General features: G+C 36.5%; 2 protein-coding genes across 4 annotated transcripts; both read right to left on the bottom strand.

The window, feature by feature from the left end:
* Positions 1-108: 108 nt before the first annotated feature.
* On the bottom strand, positions 109-9653 carry mbd1b (methyl-CpG binding domain protein 1b). Of its 2 annotated transcripts, none has more exons than XM_079597098.1 (17): positions 9523-9653; positions 8244-9031; positions 7977-8114; positions 7759-7882; positions 6407-6768; positions 6224-6306; positions 6059-6090; positions 5226-5396; positions 4551-4613; positions 4430-4462; positions 4262-4342; positions 3279-3443; positions 2453-2677; positions 2304-2378; positions 2008-2103; positions 1415-1555; positions 109-1326 (listed from the first exon to the last, which is right to left on the bottom strand). In XM_079597098.1, exons 2-17 carry the CDS (start codon positions 8996-8998, stop codon positions 850-852), a joined length of 3021 nt encoding a protein of 1006 aa, XP_079453224.1. In that variant the 5' UTR covers positions 8999-9031; positions 9523-9653; the 3' UTR covers positions 109-849. The 2 variants fall into 2 exon arrangements, with proteins under 2 accessions (XP_079453224.1, XP_079453225.1); XM_079597099.1 differs by having other exon boundaries at positions 2495-2677; positions 9523-9634.
* A 939-nt stretch (positions 9654-10592) lies between these two features.
* On the bottom strand, positions 10593-16116 carry cxxc1b (CXXC finger protein 1b). Of its 2 annotated transcripts, none has more exons than XM_079597009.1 (14): positions 15864-16116; positions 15307-15422; positions 15125-15225; positions 14859-14998; positions 13313-13468; positions 13102-13239; positions 12803-12913; positions 12534-12712; positions 12110-12317; positions 11871-11981; positions 11718-11767; positions 11213-11309; positions 10943-11095; positions 10593-10862 (listed from the first exon to the last, which is right to left on the bottom strand). In XM_079597009.1, exons 1-14 carry the CDS (start codon positions 15864-15866, stop codon positions 10716-10718), a joined length of 1710 nt encoding a protein of 569 aa, XP_079453135.1. In that variant the 5' UTR covers positions 15867-16116; the 3' UTR covers positions 10593-10715. The 2 variants fall into 2 exon arrangements, with proteins under 2 accessions (XP_079453135.1, XP_079453136.1); XM_079597010.1 differs by having other exon boundaries at positions 14874-14998.
* Between the last annotated feature and the right edge of the window lie 148 nt (positions 16117-16264).

Genomic DNA, 16264 nt, shown 5'->3' with positions numbered 1-16264 from the left:
ATTAGATCATGCATAATTTGCATATTTAAACAAGGTTTCAGAAAACTTGTAAAACGACATACTGCTTAACTGAGAAAGTATGGTGATATATAACGAGCACAATGACGGTTATCCAACAGATAATATGATTTATTAAATAAACGGAATTCAGATAATTCATATGAAAGCACATACAAACAAATCCAGAGTGTTTTATAATAAAGGAAACAGAAATTCTGGAAAGCAAAAGACATGTTTATAAAAACATTCTCACTATATTTGATTTAATTTCTCTGCCACCACTTGCACTATGTACAAAAATTGTCTATCCAAAACAAGAGAGCAGCCTCACCCCATTTCATACAGCAAATATTAAATCTTTTAACAAACATGGATCTTCCACATGATTAATGCATTCTGAAAAATCCCCCCTGAGAAGTACATAAGCATTCAAACATGTACAGATAACATTGGTGTGAGGAATTAAACCTAAATGGATGTGAAGCACTATTATAACTTTAGTGCAAGGCAAGATGTACAGTTAAACTGTTCAAGGTTTAATTGTGTAAATTAAAACATCCCAATTCACTGCCTCCATTTATATGACCAGGATTCAATGTGCATTCTTGGCCAGAGCGGGTACCAAAATGTGTCACATTCTCTAGGGTCAAAAAACATCTTTATGTTAAGTGGTCACTCAATAATGTGGGAATTCAGCAGTCAATGTAATGGTGGCATCTCTTTGAGAAAACAAAACAAAACGGTGCTCTAATGTTTTTACATTAGAGTAGGGAGAAATTGAATCAGCAAGTGGGCTGGAATAAGAGATGTATTACTTGAAGACCAATCTCCATGTGCTGAATAGTCTCTTTATGCCTTTTGTGGAGCTTTGCATTTTTCACAGCATTCTGCCTCTGGGTAAATGAGGAAGTCACAGGTAGCCGCCCGCTCGGGAAGCACAGGCTCTGGCGCTTTTGCTGAATCTTTGTGCCCCGAGCCCTGGCAGACAGAGTACCTTTCCAGCTCCTCGAGGAGGGCAACAACCTCTTCTGTTGTGGTGAGACGAGACGGGTGGCTGTCGTAGAGTTTGTGGGTGGGCAGCAGGGGTTGTCCCTGGACGCTGATGTGGTAGTGGAAACTGGGCTCAATATGAACTATGGTGTCTGCCATAGTGGAGCGCTTGGAGCACTGCATCAACTGTAACCGAGGCCCTTCCACCACAACGCAGAACCAGAGGACGGGAAGCACCATGCTACGAAGAGATTTCAGGAGCGGCATCAGTTCATGATTGATGTCGATGCCTTGGATGGTGGGGTCACTGTCTGCCATGCTGAATATCTGAGTGATCTGCAAAAGGCAGATGTACATAATCACTGTTACCACAATGACTTCCGTATTATGGGATTCAGACAATATCCATAAAATAGCTCCTTACCGATGGACAAGACTCGCCCTCCTGTTGATCTTCTTGACCTGCCGAACCTTGATATCGATTTCCTTCCCTGAAACTCTCCCCAGCACAGCTTGGTGGAAATGCTGCGGTACTGCATCTAGCTGCAGAAAGGACCTCTGGTCTCTATAAATAAATGGGAAATGCAAATAAAGCTGGTTAATCAGAACAAGCGAACAAGGCAAGCAATTAATCGATCGACAACGTGTACCGGAACAAGTGTTTTTTAACTACATTTATTTATGTTTTGAAAGAAGTCAAAAATACATTAAATGCAGTAATATTAATTTGACAAGTATTATTTAATTTAATACACTAATGATAATCTAAAGGCCATGCATTATGCATTTGAGTCTTATTTTCTCAGAAAAAATTTTGTCAAGACAACCAGAAATCAATGTAATTATTGAAACACTTCAAAGAAGTCACTGAGTCTGCTTGTTTTTTCCTCTCTGTGTGGGAACAATATCAGAAGTGTATGGCTATGCAACTTATTAGGTTTATTTCCCACTTGCTGATTTTAGTTTTTTGTTTGTTTTTATTTGTTTAAGCTGAAGAGACACCCATAAGAAGCTTACCACAGACAGAAAGGCTCTGCTACTGATGACACTGCCTTGAAGCCCGTTTTCTTTGATCATCTCCGCCCGTCCTGCGTGCAGCTGAGGGCTTCTCATCTTCTCAAAAGAAAGGGGATGATGAGATACAAACATATTTATACAGGACTATTCAAACAATAAAGAAAAATGTATTCTGGCAACCAAATAAGCTTATTTACGTCTCTAGGGAAATCTTCTCTGGGATTAGTTTTTTGGAATCATCATGACTTGATTAATATTATATGGGTGTTTTATTGATTTTCATGGCGAGAACATACCTCAACTTTTTGTGGATTGTAGAGTGGGATGTTGTTCATCATATGACTGTTTGGAACATCAGTATAAACGTAAGCCTAAAAAAACAGAAGAAAGTTACTTGAAGCTAACAGGAATAAGCGATAATGCTTTAAGGACTCCACTGGGATACCTTTCCATTGTAATTTGGCTGGAGGAGCCTGTCTGTATTTACCATCCGGCCAGCAACCGAGGAAGCCTTTGTCACATACTGTTCAGCCTCATTATCAGAGACCTCGAAATCCCACAACTTTTTGGACCTGGGTCTACCGCGTCCATACGTGTAACGTGGCCTACCGCGGGTAACCCAGCCCTGAGCAAACAACATCTCGGCCTCATCCATGGGCAGCAAATGCTTCTGTAGAACACAACACAATTTACATGATTGTCATTTCTTGTGTAAAAAGTATTACGCAATAATCAGCAACACAATAACTTTTAGCCAACCAGAAGGAACATAAATAAATAAAGCTGCTAAATGAGAAGCATAACATACAGGAGGTAAATATAACATAAAAGTAACACCACCAAAGAAGCATAAGGGATTTAACTGTTCACATTCCACTAAATTCCAGTTTCTTAATGATTCTTGTATTGAAAATATCTTTATGATTCTTGTAGTGAAAATATATTTATGACAAGTAACAGTACTTGGTTCCTTTCAAACTGAAGTATTTTTATATTTTGATCATTAAAAGGTTATAAACAGATTATAAAAAGTCATTGACCATGAATCAGTTAAAAAATTGAATTTGACTATTTAAAAATATATTCTTTTTTTATTACATATCTAATATAATGTTATAATAAATTAATATTATATGACAATAGTCCTAAATCTAGTAGACAACTCAAAGTACAATAATAACCCATACAACAATATTCTAATTCATATAAAAAGGTGAAAACTAAAATAAATAGATACATAATACAATGAAAATCATATTTTGGAAGCCCACCATAGCCTCTCTTTGGCACTGTCGTAGACGGCATTTCTGTCTTTTTTTATTTCTGCCTCCAAACTTGGGTTTGTCCATGCAAAAATCACAGCTTCCACAGTCTGTACGGCGAACGCAGCCTTTACACTTCCCACAGGAACGACGACGCACCTTAGGAACACCCATCTGGAAATCAAGTGATAAAAATAGAATCTATTAAACTTTTTTTTTTTTTTACTATTAAGGACATTATTTTAAGTCTCTAATTACATCTGACTGTATTAAATATTTGCAGTTTAAAGGGATAGTTCACCCAAAAATGAAATTTCTGTCATTTACTCACCCTCATATCGTTCTGAAACCATAAGACTTTCGTTCATCTTCGGAACACAAATGTCTTTTTGATCGAATCTGAGAGCTTTCTGTCCCTCCATTGACAGCTATGCAACTACCACTTCAAAAAGTTCATAGAGAACGTAAATTGAGTGGTTTAGTCCAAATTTTCTGAAGAGACTCGATCACTTTATATGATGAACAGATTGAATTTAGGCTTTTATTCACATATAAACACTGATCAGCGAACAAACAGAAACTGCTTGACGCGAGAGAACAAACCCCATTGGTTCTTGTGGACGCTCAAATGTGTTGTGCAACACGAGAATGAACCTCATTGGTTCACGAGCCAAGCTAACATGCAATAAAAGCCTAAATTCAATCATCATATAAAGTGATCGTGTCTCTTTGGACTAAACCAATCTCTGGGAAAAAGTTTTACAATCTCTTTATGAACTTTTTGAAGCGTCATAGTAGTAGTTGCGTAGTCCTGAAAGCTCTCAGATTTAAAAAGATCTTCATTTGTGTTCCGAAGATGAATGAAAGTCTTACGACATGAGGGTGGGGGAACAAATACTTTGTTTTTCTCTTTAAATCATGTGCATATCTGTGATCAAGGCACTTGGATAATGCTACTGCAGTGTAATAATGCAGTGTAGCCACAACTCTACCTCATCCAGACCATTGTCACCATCATTACCCCCAAAGAACATAGACAGATCCTCTGAGTCACTGTACTGCAGATAGGAACTCTGCTCACAGGAAAACAACATTTAGATATAGTTGTTTTACAGCAATCCCTCAGATAACTTCTGACAGATTATTTATAAGAGTGTTACCTGTGAGTCCTCAAATTCCTCTGAGACTGAGGGCTGAAAAAATAATGAACGATTAATGCTTTTACAAGCATAATGAAGTAATAGTACACTGAGAAAAAAAAAAAAAAAACATTCCCCTCACTTTTGAAATATATGGAGCTGTGCTGAGTGATCCTGCGGTTTTTGAAAACTGCCCCTCTGATATCTGTGGATTAGATAAAAATGGGTACTTAAGTGACCTATTTAATTATTAGACAAAAAATTAAAATCCTTATATACACTACCTTTCAAAAGTTTGGGGCCAGTAAGATGTATTTTGCAAGAGATTCATATTTTTATTCAGCAAGGATGCATTAAATCGATCAAAAGTGATTGTAAGGATTACCATTTAAAATAAATTCTGTTTTTTTTTTTACTTTCATTCATAGAATAATACTAAAAAAAAAATTAATCACATTTCCCACAAAATATGAAGCATCACAAATGTTTTCAACATTGATACTAAGAAATGTTTCTTGAGCACCAAATCAGCATATTAGAATGATTTCTAAAGGATCATGTGACACTGAAGACTGGAGTAATGGCTGCTGAAAATTCATCTTTGCCAAAACTAGGAATAAATTATTCTGTTTATTTTGTTATTTAATCCAATGGCATTCATACATTGCAAGTATGGCCAAGGGTCCAAATACCTTCTAGGTAACAATTGTAGATTATATTCTTACACAATTTTAGACATAACATAGAAAATCATCTGCCCACTGAAGAAAAAAAAGAAGAAAGAAAGATAATAATTTTCAGATTTTAACCACTGTACCTTTACACCCTTGTCCTTACGGATGGGGTGCAAACACTTCCGTTTTCGACATTTAACGACTTTCCGAGAGTGGATATTAAGTCGTAGGCGTAGTCGACCATTTCGGCAACTAACACATTTTCCACAGTCCACTGTAGTTTGGCATGCTCGGCATCGGCCACATGGAGTCCACTAAACACACACGCATACAAAAGAAAACAAATAAATGTCTTTATATTTGTAATGCAATACACTACATACAGGGCTTGCCATTAACCACTGTGGCTAGTGGTTATCCAAAGTTACTAGCCACTCAGCATTTTCGCTGGCCACAATTTTGACATCGATAAAATGGGGAAAAACTATAGATATTTTTATTTTCTCTCAAAATTTGGCAGCAGGTATATTAGGCTGCTGTCACTTTAAGACCTGACACATTATGCACAATACACACAATCTCACGCTGAAATTTAAGCCCTGAAACACCAACAATATTCATCCGGAGCAAATGAAAGAGGCGGGTTTGTGTCAACTCGCTGTCTGAGAGATGAGAGAGCGAGAAAGCGAAGCTGGTATCGTACACATGTATCTATTCTGCGGAAAATGAGTATTGGAAGCGTTTCAGATAAATTTCAATATCCATATGCATCGAAAAATCCATATTTTTGACAACACTTTAAAAAAAAAAGAAGTTATTTAGGCTATATTATAAATAAATTTCAACCCACTAAGGTGGCTAGTAGGAGTGACAGCGCTACACGCCACTGCTGAAATCCATCCACATCTGGCAGGTGTTAATGTCAAGCCCTGATTACATAACACACACAAAAACACAAAAATAAATAAAAACATACCTTTTTGTAGGGTTTTCTGCGTCTCGCTATTGCTAAAACAACAGAAAACGTGATCACCAAAGGAACAGCAATAGCCAAAAAATACACTTCTAATATTACAATAAAGCTGCTTGATAACTTGTACTCACAAAACTGAATGTAATGCTAAAAATACTTTTGACTTACATGTGTTAACCTCTAGCTTGCAGTTCTGGCACATAGTTTGTCCTTCTTCAAAAGTAAAGGTTTTATTACATCTCAGGCAGATGCTGAGTACAAACAAAATGAGAGTGACATGAAGAAAGACATTTACACCTCTGTTTTTGACATGTATGCTATAGTGTAAGAAAAAGAAAAGGCACTGCCTACCCAAACAAACTTGGTCGAGCTCCACCGGTGCCATTGATTGGCCTACCTGCAGACACCGAACCAGCCAAGGGAGGAACAGTTGGATTTGCAGCAACTCCAGTCAGATCAACAGGAGGGCGAGTGGCAGCATTTGGTAAAGTGGTATCTGTCCCAGAACCAGTAAAGGTACTGCATTTCGGTGGGGTCACCGTATTCGCAGCCTTTTGGGTGGAATATGTGCTCAACTTTGGAACAGTACCACAGCTGAGACTTGCTGAAGACCCTGGACTGCAGGCCGTGCCACCGGCATTCGTTAGTTCATTTTGAAAACCGGGTGTAGAAGAGCCGCCATGTTGTGCCATAGGAGAATCCACTCTCCTTTTCTATGGGTACCGGAATCAAATTTGTTTTATAATTAATGCATTTTGCAACATCGACACTGTTATAGAACTGAACTGAATCAACACTAACTCGAGGTGAATAATGACTCTATTGTCTTCTTTAGAGCTGCTTACATAGGGCTGTAAAATCGATTAATCACGATTAATTGCATCTATCATAAAAGTCTGTTTACACAATATATGTATGTATGTATATATATATAATATTTATATATATATCTCTGTCTGTGTGTATACACACATATTTATATACTGTATATATATAAATATATATGTGATCACAAAACCAGTCACAAGTAACACGGGTATATTTGGGTCAAAATTATCTATTTTTCTTTTATGCCAAATATCATTAGGATATTAAGTAAAGATCATGTTCCATAAGGATATTTAGTAAATTTCCTACTGTAAATTTATAAAAGACTTATTTTTGTGAGTGAATGCGTTAAAAAAGCACACATAAATGGATAACTTTAAAGTGGATAACTTCTCAATGTTTCGATTTTTTTTGCACCCTCAGATTTTCAAATAGTTGTATCTCAACCAATCCTATCCTAACAAACCATAAATCAATGGAAAGCTTATTTATTCAGCTTTCAGATGATGTATAAATCTCAATTTCAAAAAATTGACCCATGTGACCCATTTTGTGGTCCAGAGTCACATATATACTGGTATGCGTGTGTGTGTGTGAGAGTGTATAAGTTAATATACACAGACACAAACAGAAATATATATATAAACATGCACAAATATTATGTAAACACAGATTTTTATGTTAGATACGATTCATAGATTTTACAGTCTGACTTTAAAAACAGAATTGGTCTCATATTTGACAAAGTTTGGATCATTGATTCTGTCATTTTTCCATTTATTACTGTGAAACTGCTTTGAACCAATCTGTATTGTATATTCTATATAAATAAAGGTGACTTGACAATTAAAAGAGCATGCTGAACATCTCCTCACCTTTCTTCTTCGAGGACCGTCACCAAGAAATTGGCCCGTTTTAAAATCAAATAATGTGAGGTCCACAGACTCGTTTATATGTTTCATAAGCTCAACCCTACTTCTTACTTTGTGACCTCTTGGACTGAAAGGGGGACAAAATAAACAGTGTTTCAAAATGAAAGTCTCATTATTCAGATTGTATCTGTTACATTTTAAACAGACTGTTTTAAATATACCTTATATAGTATGTATCACTGCGTCCTTCACTGTTGCCGGACCGACGAAAAACCTGCTTGCGTTTCCATCCTTTCCCTAATGGCGGACAATCTTCCCAACCTTCATCGATCTCTAATTGTGTTCTCCGTCTAGGTCTCCTAGATGAAAAGAAAACCATACATTTGTTTTAGCTCAAAACAATGTAATGCAATGTATAAGACGAAAGGCATTTTAATAAACAAAAGTTTGATGCGTTTAGTGAGGAAAAATCCAGGTCATGTACATACCCAGCACCTCTGCCACCTCTTTCTCCAGCAGTTTTCAAAACACTAACCACACTCCCACTCCACTCGCTACCAGCAAGGCTCTCTATTTCTCCATCGACGCTCTGGGAATCAACGTCCTCACAGTCTTCATCGAGTGGCTCCAGCCAGTCACAAGGAGGCTTGTCGACATCTTTGGAAGAATCACCTTCCATTTCAGTTACAGCTTCCTTTTTGTCTGTGACATGGCCCTGAATGTCTGTGCTTGTCGTAGGTTCTTTGATTTCCTCTGTATTTGCATCTTTTCCTTCAGATGTTGGTTCTGCAGGTACAGGTTCTTTATTTTCCTCTGTATTTGCATCTTTTACTTCAGATACTGGTTCTGCAGGAACAGGTACTTTATTTTCCTCTGTATTTGCATCTTTTCCTTCGGATGTTGGTTCTGCAGGAACAGGTTCTTCGTTTTCCTCTGTATTTGCATCTTTTACTTCAGATATTGGTTCTGCAGGAACAAGTATTTTATTTTCCTCTATATTTGCATCTTTTACTTCAGATGTTGGTTCTGCAGGAACAGGTTCTTCGTTTTCCTCTGTATTCGCATCTTTATCTTCGGATGTTGGTTCTGCAGGAACAAGTACTTTATTTTCCTCTGTATTTGCATCTTTATCTTCGGATGTTGGTTCTGCAGGAACAGGTACTTTATTTTCCTCTGTATTTGCATCTTTTACTTCAGATATTGGTTCTGCGGGTGCCTCAGCTGCTACTTCCTCTGTCTCCATGTTAGTAAAGCCTCACTGTTCTGCTTATTTGAGCTGCAATAAGAAAATATGCATTAGTAGAAATACAGTTTCTTTCAACCAAACAAACAAATCCTTGATTTACATAACTGAATGGCAAAAGGAGATAAACATCTACGTTTTGTCCATCTGAAGCTTTTATAAAGTCGAATTATCTGAATACTCTCTTCTCTTTATGTTATGCATTCAGCTCAGACACCTGCAATTGTATTCAACGGTCAGCTGACTGCCTATTGTTGCTCTCCATATAGGGACCAATCGTTTTATTTACAAAAGCACGACTTTTGATGCGCAAAATACTGTCTAGGTAGTCAGCACACTAGGTTTTGAGACACAGCCTAACACGTATAAGCGCCAATATTTAGCGAGGTGGCTAAGTGTTAGCAAGCGTGAAATTATAGTAAATAACACTGGATCCTGATGTTTACCGAGACTATTAGCTGTTTTTAATGGTTCGGTTAAACTAAAAGTCATACATACAATACGCCATTCAGAAAAAAACCTACCTGTGAACCCCTAAACAAGCCCTCACATTGATATATTTTAAATAACTGATACAGGAGAGAAGCCGGAAGTGCTGTTGTAACCCGGAAACACGTGACTCAAGCGTTCTGAATTAAAGATCCCTTATCACGTCACACAAAGATATGTCGCGTAGCTTGATGTATAATTTACATTTATTTCATTTATCTGTCATCCGGTTCGTTGTACTGCTACACAACAGATCTTAGCTATTTAACAATGTAGCATATATATACAAATTACTGTCAGTGTAAACATCTGCGTGAATATTTATATAAAACATTTGTATAAAATGTATTTATTATTATTTTAGACTTCAGACTTTTGGGTCCCACTGTATGTAGGCCTATATGAAAAAATATGTTATAAATACCTAGACACGGTAATACAAATTTAAAATGGAATACTCAAATTAAAAATAGTCAAAGAAATGAATATCCCATTGGGATATTCATTTAATTTCTCTGACTATTTTTTATATTTATTACCATGTCTAGGTATTTAAAACAGATTTTTTTCATATACATAGTGGGATCCAAAAGTCTGAACACTAAAATAATATATATATATATATATATATATATATATAAATAGATTAGATTAATAGATTAAATTGTTTTATAAATGATTCACAGATGTATGTTTAAGAACAACACACCATTTTTTTTACTGTTTTGTAATTACTTGTACACAGGTGAAAATACTTAAGAGATGCACCAATCAACCGGCCATCAATCGGAACCATTTTTTAGTTTTTGTTTTGTTTTATTTTATGTTGGCTGATGTCTGTTCCAAACTTGCACGCAAACTCCATTGCAATCATTTCCCAAAAAGTTATTTGTGTGGAAATATTATGAAGTCTGTAAACAAGATGTTAACACACTGGCAATGGTAAGAGATGAGACACATTGAAAAAGCAAGCTCACTGTTCGAGTTACTCGAAATATTGAAAGGAAAAAAAAAATGTTGGGGGGTTAAATGCATATATATCTGAAGAGAACTGACTATCTTAAGAAAAATCTTCAGTGCATCCCTAACATAAATCAATACAGACTGAATGAGACATGAAGAATATGTTTATTATGAATGACTGTCCAAATAGTGACAAATATACAATATGAAAAGTATACAAATATAAACAAATAATTTTTTAAGTGAGCACTGATAGTTCACATGGCTATCTGTCTTTGTTGTTGCGGAGGTCAGTGGTCAGGGGGTCATGCTGGATGGTCTGGTGGAGCATGAGGGCCAGTAGTCCTGCTCTGTTGGTCATGGCCGTCCTCACATTGCGTTCTTGTTCAAACAACTCATCCAGCTTGTACCACTGTTCAGAGGGGGGAAATATGAGTACATAAAAATACATTAAGTCTACTATGACAATAAGTTTTGAAGAACTTAACTGACCACTCTGACACGCTCAAGGTCCACCTCTGCCCGTCGGAGCTTCTCCCAGCAGTAATGCTTGTTGCACTTGCGTTTTGAAACCCTGCAGTAGTCTCCAGTCGGCTCAAACACATTACGCACTAGTGGACACCCACACACCTCATCTGCTACGACCTGAGAAGAGAAAAGCAGAATGGAGATGTACTGAACACAAATCAAGTTATGAAGAGATTTTATAAGATGTAGTGTAGTCTGAGCAGAATTATGGCAAGACCGTAACTAAACTCTCACCTTTGGGTCTCTGGAATGTTCTGGACATAAAACTTGGAGTCTCTTGCAGTATGTTTTACTCTGAGGGTTGTACACATCACAGAAGAGTCTTGTTGCCCTGACAGAATAAAAAAAAGAATTATTTTAAAAACCCGAATATATATACCTATTATATATAAAATATGCATGTGTGTGTGTGTGTGTGTATATATATATATAAGTATTTTTACTATTATATATACAATTTACTATTATATTCAATTACAATATTCATTTAAATTAACCAACAGTCTTAGTTTAACAATAATTAAGTTGCAACTAACCATTATCACATGGCTATTATATAAAGTAATAATAAATGTATTTATTAAAATATTTTTAAATTCCAGAAAAATAACGAGCAAATAGAGGAAGTGTCGATATAACAAGCACACTATGATAGAGTTTCTCTAACTGAGGGTATTCAGGGACATTTAATCATAACTGCTGTACTGGATCATAACAATTGCAAATACATCTCTCTTACCCTTCTATTCTGGTGGGGAAAATGGAACCGAATGAGGTCTGGCTTTCATACTGTTCAAATAATAAACCAAGCGTTAGTATTACACAAATAAATTTTCAATGTGATCATAAATCAGTGACCAATATATGGGCTCAGACAATAACATATATTGACCTTGGCATAACATCTCTCCATATGCCTCAGCGCCACCTTGGGGTTGATGGGGTGACTGCAGGACACACAGAATATCTGAAGGTCTGTATCCTCACTGTCAGTTTCATTCACCTGCACGAAAGGACATTAGATTTACACCCTAATTAATGACAAAATCCCTGAAACACACAAATTATCTTACCAGTTATTCTATAAAATTCAAACGACATTAGCATGAGAAAGCATTACTGGAAACTCACATCCTCATCCTGTTGGACCACCTGCTGCTTGGCTTTGGCAATGATGCCCTCGAGCTCGTGGAAACGACGCTCCATTTCGGCAAGGCGCATCCGTGCAGCCTGCTGCTCCCTGCGGATGCGCTCCAGCTGTTTTTTGCCCTGTTCCTCAGCGACGCAGGGGCTCTGCTGCCACTGCTGGATTCGCTGCGGGAGGATCTCGTAGATTCGGCTGCACAGATCGGCAGATCAATAAATCAATACGATCTTTTCACATCAAACTGGTGTTGGTATAACATTGTGCGACCGTTCAATGCTAGTTGGCTGCACTTAAAGTCATCATGAAATTTCAATTTCTTGTTCTTATGGTATAAAGCAGTATTTATTATAAATAACTTGTGGCATCAACCAACTTCTGTTTCATGCCGACTTTAATGAAATAACCTACTTGGCAGCCAGCTTCATGCCACAGTCCTCAGAGCAGTATTTGGAGTTCGGACGTGTCAGCTCAATACAGTTCGGCCCCAGGCACTGTTGCACGTCTCCTCCATGTCTGCTGTCCCCCCTCTCGCTGTGCCTCAAACGATCACGGTGCTTCTGTTTCTGCTTGTGGCGACGGGACTCTTTCTGTAAAAGATGAGCACAATTAACAAAAAATATTTATTAAATGCAATCAAAAAAACGATTATGTATTAAGCACTGTGTTCCTCATTGCACCTTTTTGTCAATTTTTTTGTCTCTCCTCTTGACGTGCTTGACCTTTATAGCTTTCTTCCGTGGGACAGGACTGTAAAGTGCGCCGTCTTCATCATCATCACTGCCCCATGACTAAAAAAAACAGGTCACAAGAGAAGGGCGAGATTTATTTTTGAGTGCTGAGACCTAAAGCATCATCCCTAACAAGCAAATATCAAACATAATCATGTTATAAAAACATCTTGTAACTAGACAAGAGTTCAAATGAATGCATGTATATACTAAGTGGTTGTGGTTGAGCAACAGCAATTAGCCGTTACCGCATTTCTGTCCTTGTAGCGCTCATATGGCTCCATATCGTTCTCGTCGTAATCATCTAAGTATCGTCTATCTCTGTGCATTATATTGTCCTTCCTCTCACGCAGAGAAAACTCCTCGTCCCGAACACGTAGCATTTTCTGCAAAAACAATGAGAGAGAGTTAGCATCAAAACAAAACTACCTAATAAAGCACCTTTATAAAGACACTCACCCGAGCACGGACGACACACTGCCTTAGACGACATTTCTGACGAATCTTGTTTGGGCCCCCAAATTTCTTCATGTCTTTACAGAAGTCACACTGACCACAGTCCTCATTCCTGGTGCAGGGTTCGCATTCACCACACATACGGGCTGATCGCTTCACCTGGAACGCAGTTAGAGGATTATATTGTTTTATATTATCACTAATAAATGTAATAATTATAAATTCCTAAAGTATCCATTCAGGTTTAATAACTTTATGAAGGTTGTTAGGTTAGGTATTGTCAAATTGAGAAGAAATATAAATTAAGATGAGATATCTAGGGACGGACATTGCAAATTAGCCTTGGCTATAAATGTTGTAGTGTGGTACATGTTTATTGTTCACACGTGTACCTATTAAATAAAATAAATAACTAAATAAATATAATATATTATATTATATATAAATACAGGTGAAACTCAAAATTTGAATATCTTGCAAAACTTCATTTATTTCAGTAATTCAACTTAAAAAGTGAAACTAATATATCATATAGACTCATTACATGCAAAGTGAGATATTTCAAGCCTTTATTTGTTATAATTGTGATGATCATGGGTTACAGCTATGAAAACCTTTTCACAATAATCTAATATTGAATTTGGGGTTTTCATAAACTGTAAGTCATAATCATCAAAATTATAACAATAAAGACTTGAAATATCTCACAGTGTTATTATTAAAATAAAAAAATACTAATATTCCAGAAAAACAACTATTGTATTATACTGGTAACACTACTTTACAGTGTCCTTGTTACACAAATCCTATCCCTATAGTAGCACATGTTGCTAATTAACATTACTCAGTACTTAATTGGATAATTACATAACTATACGTAATTAGGTCCCTAAAATAGTGTTACCTACAGTATTGTGCAAAAGTCTTAAAACTGTTAGTATTCTCACCTCAAATAAAATATTTTTAAGTCAGTTATTTATATATTTTGCTGTAGTGTGTCAGTAGGAAAAACCAGTTTACATTTCTAAACATTCTTTTTGCCGTTAATTGTAATAATCCAGTGAGATTTTGTATGCACAAGGAGTTCCATACGGAGATCTGATCTCACCATCATCGAGTCTGTCTGGGATTACATGAAGAAACAGAAAAAAACTAAGGCAGAGTAAATCCAGAAGAACTGTGACAATGTCTCCGAGATGCTTGGAAAGTCTGTTTTTTTCTAATTCTTCATGTAATCCCAGACAGACTTGATGATGGTGAGATCAGATCTCCGTATGGAACTCCTTGTGCATACAAAATCTCACTGGATTATTAGAATTAACGGCAAAAAGAATGTTTAGAAATGTAAACTGATATTTGAAAAACTACACCAAAAGATATAAATCACTGGCTTAAAACCATTTTATTGTTGGTGAAAATACTTACGTGCCCAAGAAAGACCTTTGCAAATTACTGTATATACCATAAAAAAATTGTCAAACTGCCCAACAATAATGCAATAGAGAAAGTGCCGAGTGTATAACAAGCAAACTTAGATATAAGAACATACTGAAGAAACACTAACTTTAGACCCACGGCGCTTATCGATCTTGTACTCTGGAGTGCTGGATCGTTTTTCAACCCTCTCTGGCTCAATGTCTTTATCACGGTTCTTTTTCCGGTAGCGTATTGAAAGAGATGGATCCCTTTCTAAAAGATAAAGAATTGGAACTGATTAACTGATATTGTAACAAAATATATTTTAATATGACAAAGTGCATGTTTAAATATTTGAAGGTGAACAACAGTGGAGAAAAAAGGTCATTAATCACTGACCCCGACACTGGTGGCAGTACCACTCCCTGATAGCTTTGGCCATCTTCTCCGTCACATTTATACAGTGACCATGAAACCACTCGTTGCACTTGTCACAACCACTGTGGAGAAAAGATGTGATCCAAATTAAGCATACATATTCATATTCTTTGTGAAAGAATTTTTGGAGAGATTTGTCTCACATCATGAAGCAGTTAATGTCTGATTTTCGACAAATGCAGTAGAGAGGAGCATTCTCTCCATCTACTACAGTCTTTTTCATAGCTGGAGCCTGGTCCATATCAGACATCTCGCTGTCCTGTGAAGACAATAGAACAAAAACATTGAAAAGAATACAATACAATAAAACTGCAAAACACACTCAATGGAAATATCATCATCAAAACATTATCGTGCTTCATATACTATGTTTGTATGGCATTTAATTAGAAATAATAAACAATAACAATAAAAACACTTTAAATTAGTTATCCATTTAAAACAAAACAAAAAAGTACATGTTTTAGCCAAAGTTCAACATCAGTGTCACAATAACATATTAGCATGATAGCACACTTGATAGCGAGAAAATAGATTAACTATCCAGTGCTGAAAATCTAGTGCTGGTTTACAACATAGTTAGTGAAATAAATAATTCGTTCTTTCAATTGCAACGATCGCTTTTAGAGAACTAATTTTTTAATATTTTGACTGCTCAAGCCGGTGCTAATATGCTATCAAATCATAATAGCAGACTTACCATGTCTGCTTCCCCGCCTTCAAGAAGATCCGATCAAACAGAGCGAATAAGGACAAATTGAGATAATGTCTCACTGCATGAACACGTTCATGCCCGGAATGATCCGACTTTGATAAGAGTCAAATTTCCTAACCAAAGCTAGGAACTGGAGCAATATTACAAACCTAATTGTTACCGTGGGCATTGGACAACAGCGTTGTTTCGGTTCTGTTTCGGGAGAGGGATGATTGTCATAATAAAAGTCCTCATGATTGGGGGGGAGAGAGAGCTATGTTCATTTTCTAGGGCATTTACAGACAAAGTACATTCTATCACATGACGATCATTGATATACTTAATAATCAATGTTTTCTGTAAAATTAAAAATACAAATAAAAATTAAGTTATATTTTAAAAACATC

The sequence above is a fragment of the Phoxinus phoxinus genome (assembly GCF_949152265.1).
Source record: "Phoxinus phoxinus genome assembly, chromosome: 22".
NCBI lineage: Eukaryota > Metazoa > Chordata > Actinopteri > Cypriniformes > Leuciscidae > Phoxinus > Phoxinus phoxinus.
Note: the sequence above shows the minus strand (reverse complement) of the source record. Positions and strands in the feature narration are given on the sequence as shown.